This window comes from Cynocephalus volans, chromosome 16, assembly GCF_027409185.1.
Source record: "Cynocephalus volans isolate mCynVol1 chromosome 16, mCynVol1.pri, whole genome shotgun sequence".
In the NCBI taxonomy this organism is placed as follows: Eukaryota; Metazoa; Chordata; class Mammalia; order Dermoptera; family Cynocephalidae; genus Cynocephalus; species Cynocephalus volans.
Genome location: NC_084475.1, coordinates 27,076,433 through 27,094,023, shown reverse-complemented (window position 1 = coordinate 27,094,023; position 17,591 = coordinate 27,076,433). Strand labels below are relative to the sequence as shown.

At 43.1% G+C, this 17,591-nt stretch overlaps 2 protein-coding genes across 5 annotated transcripts in view; one reads left to right on the top strand and one right to left on the bottom strand.

Annotated features, from left to right (window-relative positions):
* The window catches only part of GOLM1 (golgi membrane protein 1), a 59,691-nt gene extending 48,473 nt beyond the window's left edge, over window positions 1-11,218 (top strand). Inside the window, exons 8-10 of the mRNA XM_063081237.1 lie at window positions 125-388; window positions 2,420-2,530; window positions 8,719-11,218. Of these exons, the coding sequence (XP_062937307.1) occupies window positions 125-388; window positions 2,420-2,530; window positions 8,719-8,792 (449 nt within the window). The 3' untranslated portion in view covers window positions 8,793-11,218. The remainder of the gene's footprint in view (window positions 1-124; window positions 389-2,419; window positions 2,531-8,718) is intronic.
* A 4,935-nt stretch (window positions 11,219-16,153) lies between these two features.
* NAA35 (N-alpha-acetyltransferase 35, NatC auxiliary subunit) overlaps window positions 16,154-17,591 on the bottom strand; it is a 98,824-nt gene continuing 97,386 nt past the window's right edge. For 3 of the 4 annotated variants that reach the window (XM_063080664.1, XM_063080662.1, XM_063080663.1), the window contains exon 23: window positions 16,155-16,743. In XM_063080664.1, coding sequence (XP_062936734.1) covers window positions 16,684-16,743 — 60 coding nt within the window. In that variant the 3' untranslated portion in view covers window positions 16,155-16,683. Of the gene's footprint in view, window positions 16,744-17,591 lie in introns of all 4 variants that reach the window. The other variant, XM_063080665.1, reaches the window with a different exon arrangement.

The following is a 17,591-nucleotide window of genomic DNA, read 5'->3' as shown; positions in this document are numbered from 1 at the left end:
GCCCACCCTACCCAGACTCCTTGGGAGGGCTCTGGGAATTGAGTGGCATGAGGTCGTGTTTGCTTTTTTGTTTTAATTCATGTAAATGCTGGTGAGGTCACAGCTCGCTGTGTTCTGTGTGCAGAGGAAACCAACGAGATCCAGGTTGGCAGCGAGGAAGAGCCTCGGAAGGACAGCCTGGGGCTGCCGCAGGAGCCAGGACGAGGGCAGGCTGCGGGCGACAAACCTGTGGGTGCCACAGGCCTCGGGGGAGCCCGAGAACTTGGCCAGACCCCACAGGTGCCAGCCGCGCCGTTGGAGAGCCAGGAGAATCAGCAGACTGAGGGTGCTGAGCGGAACCAGCGTCTTGTCCCTGATGGGCAGGAGGAGCAGGATGTGGCCAAGGAAGGTGGGTGAGGGGCATAGGCTGTGCGTGGTCCTTTTACCAGGCTTTCTGCCCTCCAGTCTCCTTCCAGACGCTGGGCAGAAGGATGTCTGTCCCTGTCCTCAAGCGGGAAGCAGGAAGGAGCAGCGCACTGTAGCACTCGAGCTTTCAGAGCTGGCCCGGCGCTGTGCTTGGAGCACCTGGCCCCTGGCAGGCCGGCCACAGACCGTCTTCACTTGTCCCGCAGTGCCTGGCGCAGCACAGTGGCCCGTGCCTGGTGCACGGGGGGGGGAGGGGAGGCAGGAGGTCATGGGCGGGTGGGGGTCGGTGCGCATTCGAGCACTGAGCTGAAGTGACACGTGCATCCCACCTTCCTGATTCAGTTGACTTTCTTCTTTTTAAAGAAATAAAAGTTTGTGAAACTGAGATCAATAGAATATTCTGAGATGTATTTTGGTACCTTAAAGATGTGAAGAATGTTCATCCCACCTGAGCCAGGAACCACTATGAAGACATGACACCTGTGCTCTGGGACAGACCAAGTGACAGAAGAAGGGGAGTGTGCTTACAGCCATCCCCCCTTAGCTGTGGGGGATACAGCCATGACCCCCATGGATGCCTGAAACATGGATGGTACCAAACCCTATATATGCAGTTTTTTCCCAAATGTACATACCCATGATAGTTTAATTTATAAATTAGGCACAGGAAGAGATTCACAACAATAACTAGTAATAAAATAGAACACTTATAACGATATACCAGCATTGCTGCTCTTGCGCTTTGGGGCCACTATTAAGTAAAATAGAGGTGACTTGAACACAAGTGCTGCGATCCAGTGACAGTGGGTCTGATAACTGAGAGGGCCACTAAGTGACTGATGGGCAGGTGGGCGTCCACAGCGTGGAGACCCTGGACAAAGGGAGGATTCACAACCCGGGCAAGATGGAGTGGGATGGCTCAAGGTCATATCACGCTACTCAGAACGGTGTGCAATTTAACTTATGAATTGTTTATTTCTGGAATTTACCACTTAACCTTTTTAGACCATGGGTAACCGAAACCACAGAAAGTGAAACCACAGATAAGGGGGACTGTTATTTGCAGAAGTTACCCTGATTTCATTTAAATCTAATTTGTACTTCAGTTTCTCTTTCTGAAGACACCTGTGTCCTCACAAGTTCCAATTAAAGAATTGCGTTTTGTTAGCTTCCCCAAGTGTTCCTGCCTGGCCCCTTGCCTCCTTGCCTGCCCAGCAAGAAGATGCTTCTAATGTGAGAGTCACCAAGTGTCCCAGCTAAGGGTGGTCTACAGCCCCACAGGGCCTGCATGTTGCACCTGGTCCCAGGTGCGGTGGTGATGGCCTCATTTGGAGAAGAGACCTGCAGGGCATGCGGGCCTGTGCCTTGTCCCCACCTCAGGCAGTGAGTGCAGAGAGATGGAACCAGAGCCAACTCGCCAGGCCTGCTTTCTTTAAAAAAAGATTTTGTTTACCTGCCTGTCTATAAATGTGAAAAGCTTAAGTTAAATTTGAATGGATGGGTCTCTTGAATGCATGCTGTCCTCCTGATCTACTGTTCTTGGTGCTGTTCTCTCCGGGGAGAATCCTGCATGTGGCATAGACAGTTGTGTCCTTTGGGTCACAGCAGCAACTGTTTCCTCTCTCAGAGCCATGAGCCCTTCTAGGGAGATGCTGTCATTAACCAGAAATCTGTTGTTTGCTAAAACAGTGGTACCTTTCTTTAACCTTGATGTGTCTCTTTAAAAAACTGGGTTTTGGTTTAGTTTAGTTCATTTCCCCATTTCCAGTCTAGAGTATAGCCTTTCATTTGGGGGCCTAGTTTATGTCAATTCAGAGGTGAGCTGTATAAGCAGAGAACCCCCACGTGGTATCTGTACTGCAGGCAAGCAGGTGAGTCCCTGCCATTTCCTGAGAGGTGGCAAGAGGACCTGATTGCTCAACGGTGATTGGGGTAACCCCCAGCCCTGGGCTTGGTGCTCTGGGGCAATAAGAGAGAAGTGGTGTAGCTTATGTTTCATGTGCTGATTTTACAGGCAGAAACCAGCCAAAACTGGGAGGCGGTGACTACAACATAGATGAAAACGAGGCGGAATCCGAAACAGACAAGCAGGCAGCCCTTGCGGGGCAGGACAGAAATGCAAATGGTAACAGGAGTGGGGTCACCTTTCATCTGCCCTTTCTGGTCCCTCACTTTGACTATCCAATGACTCCCACATAATACTGTAACTGATTATTTCTAGGAGACTGTCATTTCTTCAGAAGGCTTTAAAGGGGAGGCAGTGCAGGGAGGTGAGGAGGAGCTGAAGACAACCTTCCAGAAAGTCTGCATATTCAGTGGGCCTCAGACCCTCATGGATAGGCTGGAGGATTTGGTTTCGGGGACATTTAGGGATTTCCCAACATAATGGCCAGGTCACCACTTGGTCAGTCTACATTACAGATGAAAAAGCCCTAATACGTGCAGGGAGCTTTTTTTTTTTTTTGTGACTGGTAAGGGGATCGCAACCCTTGGTTTGGTATCATCCGCACTGCGCTCAGCCAGTGAGTGCACTGGCCATCCCTATATAGGATCCGAACCCGCGGCAGGAGTGCCGCTGCGCTCCCAAGCGCTGCACTCTCCCGAGTGCGCGATGGGGCCGGCCCCGTGCAGGGAGCTTTTAAGCAGCTCTTAATAGCTGCACTTTGTGTATCATTATTGAGTTTTGCAGTCTAGGCCAGCGTCTGTGTAGAACGTATGACATTCTGGGTCTGTGTGTTCCTTGCGTTGGGGTCGGGCTGAACATTTGCGAAGTCGCAGTTGTGTCTCCTGTCTGAGGCAGGCGACGGCAGGCCGTCCTGCTGGTGGCTGGTTAGGGTGGCGCCCACTGGCTGTCTCGTCACAAGCTCCCTTTTCCCTTTGTACTTAGTACATCATCTACAAGGGGTGCTTTGAAATGGGGTGACTTTACCATCTGATGATGTACCTTGCCTAAATGGTGACTTTTTACACTCTTTTTGTCACATTCGTCACCTGACGCTCCCTCCCCTCAGCACACTTGTTTTAGTATCACTGTAGATGCATGGGGCCCTTTTTAAATGTTCATTTTTCTATCAGATGCTTGGTATCTTCTCTGTCCACTTTTAAGCACGCTCTGCATGTTGCGGAGATCGCCCTTTTTCTGTGATGTAAGTTACAGACACTTTCTCCCAATTTGTCTTGGTTTTGCATGTGGGGCGTTTTGCCACGTAAAAGGTTCAAGACTGTTTCTTTTTTTTTGTATCACTTCTGGATCCTGAGTTATAGCTGGAGAGGCTTCCCCTCTCGGGTTGGGAGGAATTCACCGTGCTTTTGTCCAGCACATTTTCATCCAGTGAGCTCTCCAGCTTTTCTTGTCTCTACTATAAAGTAAAACACAAGATTGAGAAAACCACAAGAAACAGATCAGTTTTTGAATGTGAACACCTTGTAACTGTCTCCCCAGCCAAAAAATAGAAGACAGTCAGCCCCTCCGGAGGCCCCTTCCATGTCCCCTGTCCCAGTCCCAGCATCTTCCCTCCCACAGTAGTAACCACAAGCCGCACCTTTGTCGTGGTAAGCATCTCCTTGCATTTCCTTACGAGGTTTATCACCCACGTGGGCATCCCTGGACACCACAATGAGTCTTGCCCATTTTCTTAAATTCTGTTTGTCTAATCTTAACCCACAGGTTCCCCCTCCACTCCTGTCTTTCCTTTCCAGGCTGTTAAAGAGCCCAGGCCGTGTGACCTGTGCTTCCCACAGTCTGAACACGGCTGATGGCATATTCATGGTGCAGTTCAGCAGGCTGTGCTGTTCTCTCTCTCCTGCAAGTCAGCAGGTGGATCCTGAGGCCTGGTCAGACCCGGGTTTGGTCTCCAGCCATGGCAGGATGACAGGAGGTGTGTGCTTTGTCATCAGGAGGCACATGATCCCTGGCATCTCTTTCTGTGATGTAAGCAGATGTTGATACTCAGTGCCTAGATCTATTCATTTCTATTTCATTTGCTGTTTTTATAAATAGACATTTCAGTGGTATTGTTCATATAGAATAAGCAGTATAAATGCTTGATTCTTTCTCTTTATTGACCAGTTTTTGTGACTAATGAATTGTTTCTCCATCATCCTCTGAGGTGACTATTTTTTTTTTATAGTTATAAACTTATGGATTTAAATGTATTTGATGGGTTTCATGTAATTGCATTTATCTTTTTTATTTGTGGAATGGTTACATCGTGCTAGTTAGCACATGTATTACCTCACTTATCTTCTGTGGTGAGAACACCGAAAAATCTACTCCCTTCGTTATTTCCAGGAGTACCATATATTGTTCGTAATTGTAGTCACCATTTGCATAATAGATCTCAAACTTATTCATTCTATCCAACTGAAACTCTGTATCCTTTAATCAACATTTATCCATCCCCTTCTCCGGCATGTCTTTATATTTCTTATAGACAACACAAAGTTGGGCCTGTTTTTTATCCCATTCTGTCATTCTCTGTTATTACCCATTTTGAAGTTCAGATTGTCCCATCGTTGGCCTGTGGGACTTCCCCCACTTTGATCTGAACTTTCAGTTTCTGTTTCTCTCGTCCCGGTCCCGTAGTGTTCACTCCACGTTCAGCACTTTTTCTCTCTGTGGGACTATGTTTGGGAAGGAGCTCCAGGAAGGAGCCATGGCAGATCAGTTTCAGGAGTCCGTGGGGCTCGGCCTCTGCCAGTCCCTTAGGCCTTGCCATGGATCCTTTGTGGTCACCTGCTATGGGAGCAGAAGCCCTCCATGTCCAGCAACAGTTCTCCCACTGGCCCACTGATGCAGTTTGGATGTTTATCCCCTCAAGGTTCATGGTGAAGTCTGATCCCCAGTGTGGCACTGTGGGACGTGGAGCCTAGTGGGAGCCTTCCCTGCCGAGTGAGCGAGCTCTCAGGGAATGGATTAGTTCCCACAAGAGGGGGTTGTTAAAAAGAGCCTGGCACCTCCCTTCTCTCACACGCGTCCTCTCTAGCCATGTGAGCTCCTTGCCCATGTTGGCTGGCTGCTCTTCTGCATTTAGTGGAATCAGCCTGAGGCCTGCACCAGATGCAGATGCCCTAAAATAGTGAACCAAATAAACCTCTCTTCTTTCTAAGTTACCTGGTCTCGGTATTCTTACAGCAGCACAAGAACAGATGAATACATCCACATGCTCTCTGGTGTAATCAGCTGGCTGTTTGGGCTTCTGTTCGCAGGTTTATCAGATGCTCCGTTGCTTCCCTGTTTTTGTTTTTGGTTTTTTCCCCTACTGCTAAGACATGGTGGCTGTCCATGGTTTGCCTTTAACTGCTTAAGTTTTGGGGCCTGCAGGATTCCTTGTCATCTAGTTTTATTGTAAATGTTGTCCATACTTTTGCGTTTTTAATTCAGTTGCTTTATGTGGGGATTCTGGGAGATGTTAAACTATGCCACCTGTTGCCACCACCTTTCCAGAATCCTCTGCTTTGATATTTTACATTCAGATCTGATTCATTTGAAGTTTATTCCATTGTATGGTGTGAGGTACAGGTCCGACTTGATCTTTTTCCAAAGGGCTATCCAGTTGGCCCAATGCCATCTCAAGTCACCAGTGATTTGGGTGCTGCCTTTGTCAAATACTAAATTTCCAAGTGTTCTTGGGTCTGTTTTTGGACTTTCGTGTTCTCTTCCATTTCTTTGTGGACTTACACTGTCCCATACTGTTCTAAGTATAATAGCTTTTTTAATATCTGGTAAGGCTATTCCCTCTGAAAAATCTCAGCCAACATCTCTGAATAATGCTTCCTTCCCTTTTTGATTACTTCTTGAACTCAGATCAGAAGTGTTAGATCTTCTTATTCCTGTTCTTACCTTCTTATTTCATGTTTTCCATTTCTTCCTCTTTGGGCTTTATTCAGAATATTTCCTCATAAGTATCTTCCAGCTCTCGAATGTTTCCTCCAGCTATGCCTTTTCTGCTCTTTAATTCATGAGCTTTTAATTTTGGTGATTTTTCTGCAGTTTCTCACTCATGTTACTTTGTTTCCTTGTGTGTTTTGTGCTTTTTAACTGTGAGCTACTAGTTTTCTGGGAACTTTATTATGGGAGGTGTTTGAAGACTGACATGCAGTTGTGTTCCACTGAGAGAGAGTGGTTTGCCTCTGCAAGGTGAAATGAGAGCACTACAGACTCACAGCCTCTTTAAATTCTCTTTAGGTCTCTGGATCACACAGGAAATGTGATTTTGGGTTATAAACCTACACAGTCATCTTGTGGCTGGTCCTCATGTGGTTAAGAAACCCGCCAGGCCAGGCTTTTTTCCTGTCCCATTTTCATTGCAGATTTATTTACCATTACCTTTAAACTGGGCAGTTGAGCCTTTGGGGTTTCAGTGTTATGTGAAGTTCCCCTGCTTGACTCCCCACCTTGAGTGGAGTTGCAGTCTGTAGTCTTTGTTTCCTGCATGTTTTGAAGCTGTGATGGGAGAAGCCCAGTTTCTTAAGGCTTCAGCAGAAAGTCTCCAGGCAGAAGCTTGCTTTGATGCTACATGTTATCTCCAGGAGTTGTTAACTGCACTTCATTTTTGGCCTAACAGGCACCTCCTTTTACTACTATGTGGATAATGCATTATTCTTAATGTCTTAATGTTTTTTTAAAAAATTTAACTTTTCATTTTGAAATAATTTTACTGTTTTTTTAAAAATCTAAACTTCCATATACCCTTCACCCTGTTTCTCCAAATGTTAACATTTATATAATGAAAACTACCAAAATAAAGAAATTAATATTAATACAATACCATTACCTAATTTATAGACATTGTTCAAAGTCAATGAATGTCCAACTAGCATCCTTTTTCTGATCCAGGATCATTCCCTGCATTTACGTCATATTTCAATGTTCTTCAATCCGGAGCCACTTCTGTCTTTATCATTCATGCTGTTGAGCTTTTTTGAAGTACAGTGGCCCATCTGTTTGGTAGAAGGTCTCTCAGTTTGGGTTTGTCTGATTCAACAGTGCATTAAAAATATCTTTCACTTTTATCCAGGATGTCAGTTGTTTCAATGGATAGAGTTGTTTGAAGTTTCTAGAAATGGAAGTCCTAACTTGATTTTTAAATTATGTTCCTGGACTCTTCAGGTAGTTTTTTTTAAAGGCAAAAGGTTAATACACTAGAAGTCGGAATTTTAAGCAAATACGAGGTCTCTCCAGCTTTCTGTTCTTTGCGTGTCACTGCTCCACTCGTTTGTGCACTTCCATTCTTGGAGAGCACGTTTCACGATCTACTCAGTCTCACGTTTGTTCCAACCTTTTGAATAAGCTCAGTGTTCTAGTAAATGTTTGGTTTTTCAGTGAAGCCTCGTGATCTTCCATCCCTACACCCAGGTGTCCTTCTAAGGATTTGACCTCGTGCAGGATTAAGCCAAGTGAGGAGGCAGGCAAGGTAAAGGAGTGTTCTGCCAGCTCTTTAAGAGAGAGGTATAAGGGGCCGGCCCGTGGCTCACTCAGGAGAGTGCGGTGCTCAGAACACCAAGGCCTCGGGTTCGGATCCCATATACGGATGGCCGGTTCGCTCACTGGCTGAGCGTGGTGCTGACAACACCAAGTCAAGGGTTAAGAGAGAGGTATAAGTTGAAGAAATGTCATTAACGTCCACTTCAACATTGTTTTATGATTATGTCATTGAAATAGTTCTGCTCGCTCCAGGGAAATTAGAAGAAAAAGACATGAGCTCCAACTTTATTAGAGAACTTTAAAAGACACTATTAATTTAATAAGTTAGTAATTTTAATTCAGTCATTATCTGCTTAATGTGCCGTAGTTCTAAGTCAAGATACTGGCCTTAGGTTTTATTTGGGACGTATCTTTTTATGTCCTTTCTGTGTCAAAGGTAGAGTAAGACCAGATGGTGGAAGCTGCGTAGACTTCAGCTATGTGAAGGCAGAGCTTTGGAGCAGCACAGTGGTGTGAGGCTGCAGACTGCTGAGGAGGCAGCACGTGCCATTAGAAGTGCACTAGCAGGGGAGGCCACAGCACAAGCATGTCATAATATGTAAAATTTTATGAGTACGTTTTATTTTATATTGTCCATTTTACAGGACATGGGGCATTATTTCAGTTTTAAACATAGTTTTTAGGTGTTTAGGTTTGTTTCATGGCACACTGTTGGCTATACACATGGTCTATTTTGCTATCTTGTCCTTGATTCAGAATGCTATGAGAAATGTAGTCCCCTTTATGACACAGCTTCCAAAAACTTATGTAAAGTGGGACCGGCCTGGGCTGGCTTCTCAAAATGTTCAATACTAGAATATTACTTTTTTTCTTTTTTTCCTTTTTAGTTTTTAATGCTGAAGATCAGAAAAGAGACATAAATTTACTTGATCAGGGTGAAAAGCAGAATCATACACATTGAATCAAACCGGAATCAAGTACTTCACATCAGGACTGAACAGAGATCACTGCAAAATATCCGTGAGGGACTGAATACTCAAAACTATGAAATGTACTAAGTAAAATGTACATTTAAAGATGATGATTGTGGTGTTTTAGTATGTATGTTATGTAGGAAAAATGGGAATTTTTGACAGCTTTTTGAGAATTTTTGAAATGTCTATAATATCAAGATCTGTCGAAATTTTTTGGCTGATGGGTGTTTCATGAGAAGATTAACACCAAAAACAGAATCCAAATTCTACAAGTATGATGACAGGGCGCCTTTATTCTGGAATATAACTGCGTAAAAATAAGCAGCCCGGAGGAAGGGCCATCTTCCGAGGGGAAGGCGGCTGGCTGCGCATCAAGAGCTCTTGTCCGCAGACTGTGTGCCGAGTGCCCACTGAGTGACAGGTGCGTGCTCCTGTGCCCCACTTCTGAGTCTGACAGTCGGCAGCCTAGTGTGGTGACTTAACACAAACAAGTCTAAATACAGAGCTGTTTTGTGGGAGAATTTTAAAAAGACTGCTTGTATAATAGCCGTTGTCATTCTTAATGTTCAAAACATTATTAAGTGACTTGTAATTTGAACATCTGTGATCTGTATTTACTCTGTTTCATATGTGTGGGCAAAGCAAAATCTTCTCGAGTAACTACATATTACCAAGAAAAGGAATGAGTGGATTAGACTTTTGACAAAATAGAGGCCAAAATGGAGCTGACACCAGCACACGTGCGGTGGAGCCTGGTGAGGCACAGCATTGTGAGGACGGGTTTGTCGTGGACACATCTGTGCCTACTTTATTACCAGAAGAGAAAAACGTTAATTGATACTGAAGGACATATACAGTGTTACAAACTGGGAATGTTTAGAAAGACAAGAGAAATTCAGTTCTTTTTGTCATAGTTTACACAGCTTATGGTAAATGACTCACAAAAGTGACTTAACAATCAAAAGAATGTTAATTTTGAAAGTGATTATTTAATCATAATTCAGAACAACAATGGCTTTAGTTTTGACGAGTTGGTTCTCACCATTTATGGTAAATAGGATTTTACCACTTGCAAATGACTGGCAAAGTCACTGCTGACTTACCAAAGGGTAATAACGACTTACTAAAGGATAAGGGGGAGGACTCAGTATTTGAGATGCAAGGGCCTCAGAGATCACATGGCATAACCCGTGGTTTTCAAAGAGGAAAACGGGGCCCAGAGAAGCCAGTAGCTTCCCGCTGGTGAACAGAGCGCTGGTCACAGCAGGGTGCCGGCTGTTTGCGTTTCCCACTTGAATGTTCTTCATGTACGACATCCTTCTCCTAGTCACTAAGACTAGACTTTTCCATGCAGAAAAGGCAGCTGGAAAAGGGTAGGAAAGTAGTTTTATAAGATTTTACCTAAGTCCTTTTCGAAGCTCCCTTTGTGTTCCAGTCTTGGGTTGATATGAATTCTCCTGTTTTCTCAATTAAGGGACTAAAGTCCCTCTTTAGTGTGCACAGTTGCTGAGAAATGAAATACTGTGTTCAGCTTTTAAAACTGTTTTCACTGTTTTTAGCTGTTTTCCCTTCAGCACCTATAGGATCCCTAAAGAATCAGCTTTTAAGTCTTAGATGAAGGCTGGTGGTTTGCTATAAACCTTCTGTGGAATGAAATGGGATTCAGTATAAATAAAACGTAACCACGACGCTGCACGGGGCCCGCAGGCCATGTGCTCCGTGCACACGCTGCACTCTTCCTCCAGGCAGCCATGCATGCACTACTGGCTTCCCTTGTGATCCTGGGCACAACTGGTCGAGACACCAATGGCTGTGTCTACAAAAGGAAAATGCCTGTGTAACAAGTTCCAAATAGATATCAAACCCCTGGCCTTGGTCTTTTGGTTTTATCCAAAATTAAATCAGCAGCTATTCCTTATTAAAATTAAATTCTTGGTGTAAACCATTTAATTTACATCTTCCTCTACACTCTCAAATGGTGTGTAGACAGGAGTGCTGGGATTATTCATTTCATCTTCTTTCCTGCAAATAGGACTGTACTATCTGAAGATTCCTTAAGTATGTAGATTAGATTTTACGAGTAATCTACTCACTGCACATAATGTACTTCTGTGTGATGGAATTTGAGAAATAAACCATTAGCTGTTAATTCAGTATGCTGTTATTAAATAACTAGATTGGTAACTGGCATGTTTTAATTTGTAACAACTGTTTATCTGATCACAGTAGAAACTCGAATGCTGGGAGTGAATTGTGAATCCAGGGTCACTGAGGGCCCATGGGGACTGGTCTACTCTCACTATGTATTTTACTTAAGACTTAATTATAAATGATAATTTATGGGACACTGACTTCTAACACTTGTTTTTGAAATGAATTTTAGAAAAAATAAATTTAAAAAAGGTTCCGTTAACTGGGTTATATTAAATTTTTTTCACAAAGTTATTAGATTATTGAAAGTATTCAATAGTTGCAAAGTTGGGGAAATGGCTTATCGTAATTGTGTGTTTAAATATGTGTATATTTGTGTACTACTCAGTTTGGAGGGTAACACTTTCTTAAGGTGTACTGAACTGCCCCTTAAAAACCGGTTCGTAAAATTCTGGTAATATATACACTGAAGGATTAAGTAGGTATGTTCCTGTGCACATAAAAACAAAACAAAACAAAACAAAAAACCCTAAAAGGCCTCTGTCCTTGCTGGCACACCCATTAAACACATTTCTAGTAAAGTTAAATGACTTGAAATATTCTCATCTTTATATATGAACTTCACATAATGAACTTTTTTTTTTTTTTTTTTTTGTCGTTTTTTCGTGACCGGCACTCAGCCAGTGAGTGCACCGGTCATTCCTATATAGGATCCGAACCCGCGGCGGGAGTGTCGCCGCGCTCCCAGCGCAGCACTCTACCGAGTGCGCCACAGGCTCGGCCCATAATGAACTTTTTTAATACACCAAGGCCTTAACCATTTGAGACAAAATGTTTTCTTTAATCCTTACTCCTTAGTAGAGTAATATTATACCTTTAAACTAGAATTGAGGGGTACAGGCCATACCTTGCTTGAACTACTTTACAGTCCCACAAATACTGATACTGTGATGGGTGCTTGGTACACACAGTTGATCAGTGATGTGGTCCTAGATCACCCAGTTTTCCACACAACTGAAGTTTTGCCTGTTAGAACCATCTTAGATTTAGGTGGATAAATCCCTTTTAAAAATGAACAGTAATCAACAACTGAAGGAAGCATAGGAAATAAAAATGTGTGCTAAATATGGGAATTAGGACACAAACCCACTTAGCCTTAAGAGGTAAGCCAGTCTTCATGGAAAAGTTCTGTTTTACCAATTTGTCTCTCAGAAAGCTTGTAGTGAGATCACAGTAATCTAGAAGTAAAACATTCATTCACTTAAGTGTTTTAAACTTACTCTTCAAAAAAGCTGCTGCACTGTCAACCCTTAACATCTGTGTAGTCACTTAAAAAAGCAGTTCTGTGAGCTTAACCATCTATAACTGCCTATTTTTTCCTGTAAAGAACAATCTTGCTGTAACAATCTCCTTGCTCTGGTTTTTTAAGAAGGGCTCACTCAGAAATTATTCTAGAAGTCAACAGGTAACATGTCTGTGATCAAAACAAAGCATCACACTTGTATTAAGCTCGGCTTAATGTTTGAATTTTAAACAGAAGTTGCAGGTACTGTGTCTTTATCTCTGCAGTAGTTTAGAAACTCAGAGCTGTTGCATAATAACTTCACATGATTCTCCAGAAGTTGATACATTCTTTTTAAATGGAAGGCAACATCAGCACAGGACTACAGAAAAAAATCTTATATAGCGTAAATGAGCACATAGGTGGTCTGGTTTCATATTTCAGAAATGTCACTTCATCTCTTCAAAAGCAAATTTTTAAAACACCTCTTGGAGATGTAGGATAATGAAAATGTTACGTAATCCCAAGTTTTATTTCATGGTCCCTTATTGCAAAAGCAACCAGTTCTGGTTCCATATTTTTCTTAGGTTTGGAGGTATTTGGTATACCAACTTGTGTTTAGGTTGCTATTGCAAATATCAGACAAATAAACCAATTTTCAGCAGACTTCAATTTGCCACCTCTAAGTCTCTGTGCACCCCCAGCCACCCTGTGTCTGCACCATGAAGTCTCTCCTACTAGGGACCTGGCTTTCCCTTCTCTGCTCAGTTTTCCCCTAGGAGGACTCCTTGCCATCAGCATGTCTTTTTATATCTTTAAAAATCCACATGCCTTTAACTGAGTGAGCAGGTGTTATGAGTTGACCCCATGCTGTGTCAGGTCCTAGAAAGATGAAATCCCTTTTCTCAAGTTTATACTACAGTTGGGATGATAAAAACAACTATTTAAATTACAACTGTGCTTAGTACTTTTGGAGCCTTCTCTGGGGACGGGACATTTCAGCTGAAATTTGAAGGATGAGGAGAAACTGGCTCCACCAGGAGTGGAGGCCCCAAGTCAGCGGGGAGCAACTCCCTGCAACGTGCAATGCGGCTGCAGCTTGAGAAGCCAAAGGGAGAGGGTGCAGATAACGTAGGATAGGCAGACGGGCCTGATCTGCTAAAGACCCACGAGGTCATCACCAGAGAACAGTGCATGGTAAGGAGAGTCCCAAGTGCTCAGGCTTGCATTTTACTATCTTTAAGATCACACCAGCTCTTCCAAGAACAGAGGGGGGCAAGTATGAACGCGGGGAAGTCAACTCTTCCAGCCCAGCTGAGTCACTGCCTCCATCTCTCCAGCCCACCCTCTACAACTCTCCTGACTTTCTAGGTTCTGCTCTGCCCCTTCAAGAAAGAGCTCTCCCACTGGGTGCCAGCAACCTCTACTTGCCAAATCCAATGGGCCCACTTTGGTCCTTCTCTTACTGGCCTTTTAGCTATGTGGCTCCATATTCTGCTTTATATTTCCTGGAAAGTCTCCTTGGCAGGCTTTTTCCAGTGCCCAGACACATAGCTAGAGAGGAACAAGGAAAGCAACTGCTTCTCCTAAACTATTCCAAACAGGGTGCTCTTTGACCAGTATTTAAGGTAATATACTGTTTCAGCCAGAAAAGCCAGAGTTTTGGGCAAATAAAACAGAAATCTGCCAAGCGACGGCCTGGCGTGGTTCTGAGGCACTCTTCCCTGCAGCTTGTCACCCCTCAGCAGCCTCCTAGCCCCTTGCCCCCCTGCACAAGTTGGCCATTCCAAGTTTGTTCCTTCAGACCAAGCTCAGGCCCTTACTCTACATGTCCTTGACCAACTCCAACCCTCAGACAGGGCTTTAATTTACATCTCTACAGCCAGTTAGTCCTCAGTTCATCTCCACCCCAGATAGCACCTTTCAGCTCCAGACCTAACTACCTGTCATCTCCATCAGGATGTCCCAAAGGCATCTCAAGGTCTAAAGCAATCCTCATCCCTAAGCCTTGTCTCTTGTATTGCCTATATAAGCCAAGAGTGCCCTATCCATGCAGATGCCAAAGCCCGAAACCTTTGAATCACTACCCTGGATTCCCACACGAACTCTGACCCCCCTTACTTACCCTTGTTGACTGTACCTCTGAAAACTTTTAACTCCATCCACTTTCCTCCACCTCCTCCACCACCACCTTTGTTAAGACCACCATTTTCTCCCATGTAACTGGTTTCCCTGCTTCCAGTCTTGCCCCTTTTGAACCACATTCTCAGGCAAGCAGATCTGATTTGACCCCACTATTTCCCTGCATAAAAGCCTTCAGTGGCTTCCACTACCGTCAGAATAAAGTCCAGATTCCTTAACCTGGCCTCCCACGTTCTGGAGGACTGGCCTCTCCTCCTGTTTCAACCTCATCTCTCCGCTTAGCCAAGCTGCCATCTCTCACTTCCAGGCCTGGGCGCATCCTCTCTCCCTGTCTAGGAAACCTTTATCAGCTAACGTGAATCTCTCCATGAAGTTTCATGTGTGGTGGTTCTACACCAGCACACTGCATTTTCCTCATTGCTTTTTTTTTTTTTTTTTTTTTAAAGATAACCGGTAAGGGGATCTTAACCCTTGACTTGGTGTTGTCAGCACCACGCTCACCCAGTGAGCAAACCGGCCATCCCTATATGGGATCCGAACCCGTGGCCTTGGTGTTATCAGCACCGCACTCTCCCGAGTGAGCCACAGGCCGGCCCCATTCCTCATTGCATTTTAAATACCTGTTTTCTCTTCTGCATTCGTCATAAGGTTATAAACTCTATGAGGGGAGAGGCTGTCTTATTTCCCCTACTTTTTTTAGTACCTTGAATGGGCAGATTTTTTTTTTTAAGTTCTATAAAGACAACTTTCTATATTTCTGTAGAAATCTGCTGGTAAAAAAAAAAAAAACACACACACCAACTTAAGGCTACTCAAAGGAGAACACATGATTCTGTCAATAACATACGCTAATAAATCTTTTGCTTTTTTGGTGATAATGGGTTAAGAGAAACTCTCTGCTCTTAGGAAGACTCCTAAGAAATAACTTAGGTGGTCTTTGATAAGCAGAACCATTACTCAGTAACTCTCATCTGAGAGAGTTACTAGCTGAGCCAATCAGACATAGTGATTAAAGACTGCCAGAGCACCCTCTTCAAGAAAAGTGTCAAAATCAAAAGTGTTAAGATATTTGAAGCTCAGAACCCTTTTTACCATAGACCCAATACAAAACAGTTCTAGTCTTAGGCCAAACCATAAAAGCCAACTTAAGCCACAGTGTAGCTCATTCTGCTAATAGTCTTGCCCCCTACAGAGAACAAAAGGAAAGGCCCACAGAGGCCGGGACAGCTGCCATGACAAACACCCGAGTGGAAACAGGAAGAGGAATGACCAGCAAAGGAAAGGTGGGGCCTCTGGGACTGGGCACTTGTAGGTGCAGGTGAATTCGGTCAATTTTTCAAAGCCAGAGGATATTGAATAGACCTATCCCCATTTGAAAATGTTTCATGGGTTAAACTGAAAATGAAATAAACAAAAAGGAACATGCCACATCTAGACCTAGACCTGGGCTGGCCAGTTAGCTCAGATGGCTAGAGTGCAGTGTCGATAACCCCAGGGTCAAGGGTTCAGATTTCCTTGCCAGCCAGCCTCCAAAAAAAAAGAAAAGAAAAACCTAGGCCTAATAAATAAATAAATATTTTAAAACTAAAAAAAAAAAAAAAATTAACAAATTATACGTTCTTCCTTCCTACTTTTTGAATAACGTCACCAGCAATGTGTAGCCTTTAAGAAGTACCAAAAGTAACAGTTAAAGGATCTTTTCGTAAATATCTGTATTCTTACAGATACATAAGTTATGATTTCATGACATAAAATCACAATCCCCATGTAATTTAGTCTCCCTTTGTATCTCAGAGGTCCCAAAATAATCCCTTTTAAATGTATTTTGCCAAAATCTCATACAAGTGTTTAATAAATCCCTTGATTTGAAACTTAATTAAGATCATTTGTTTTGAACTGCTCAAATGTTAAAGAGCAAACCCCTTCAGTTCTTAACTTGCATCAAAGTGCTATTGTTTTTCATCTCCAGTGGTGCATTTTTTGTCAAGAAATTTATTAGCCTTTACAAACACTATTTTCACGCATTCATAAAAAATGATTTATGATTAAATCTGTAATAAAACCATACAACGTTCATCAATGCATTCAATAAGACCGGTTTCATCCATGGAACATAATAAACCACTTTAAAACAGCAGTTTTCATTCATGTCATATAAGGCTGTCAAACTAAAGTATTCCTTATGACGGTTCATTATCCAAGAAATGCATTTCACTTCACGTTACGTGGTAAGACTGATGTATCCTCTAAGAGTGAAATCTAAAGTAGATTCTACCCCTTTATGTTCATCTTTTCAGTCTCTCTCAAACAAGTTTCACAACAGGAAAATATTTGTGAGCAGAGAAATCAAATTCAGGAGGAACCTATAAGAAAACCAGAAAGTCAATTAATATACCTCCAAATATTCAGACAGTAAACAACATAAGACTTTTTCTTTCAGTTTCCTGTATTTTTAGAAACAAGGCAGCACAAAAGAGATTAAAACGTTGGATTAATGACAAAAAAAGTTAAATCAGGAACTAACCTGGAGGGAAAAAATTATTAACATGTTTCTGGGTTTATGAAGGTCATCAGGAAACATGCTGACCAGCTGTTTTCTATCCTCAGAGAACAGCTACCAAAGGAAAATGGACTTTATATTATAGGAAAGGAGTTCCACTAGACCAAGAGTCAGCAATTCGAAGTTCCAGAGTCACTGCCAGTACTGCTCAATGAAATGAGAGTCATCAGATTAGTATGCAGGGCAGCAGAGAAGGCAGACAAAAGCACGGAGGCACAATGTGAGCAAACAGCTGCACAGGCCAATGCCACCCACAATGCCTCGACGCTTGGCTTCTTCCACAATGGAGAACTTGTGCACTGAAACGACGATGTACACTGATGAAGTAACATTACCGAGGAAAGCTTATGACTCTCAGACCTGCTAAGCCATTGAAAAGTCTTTAATATTGAACCTTTCACTTTCTCAAAGGCAGATGACTTTTTTAAATACCTCATACTTCTCCCATAAATTTGTTTTTACACTTTTTCTTTTACCCCAAGCTATTCAGCATTTTACACAGCAAAAAGGGAGGGGAAAGACAGACAGAAGAACAGATTTTAGAAATTTTAAGTCAAGAAAATCTCGGGCTGGCCGGTTAGCTCAATTGGTTAGAGCGCAGCCTTGTAACACCAAGGTCAAGGGTTTGGTTCCCTATACCAGCCAGCCACA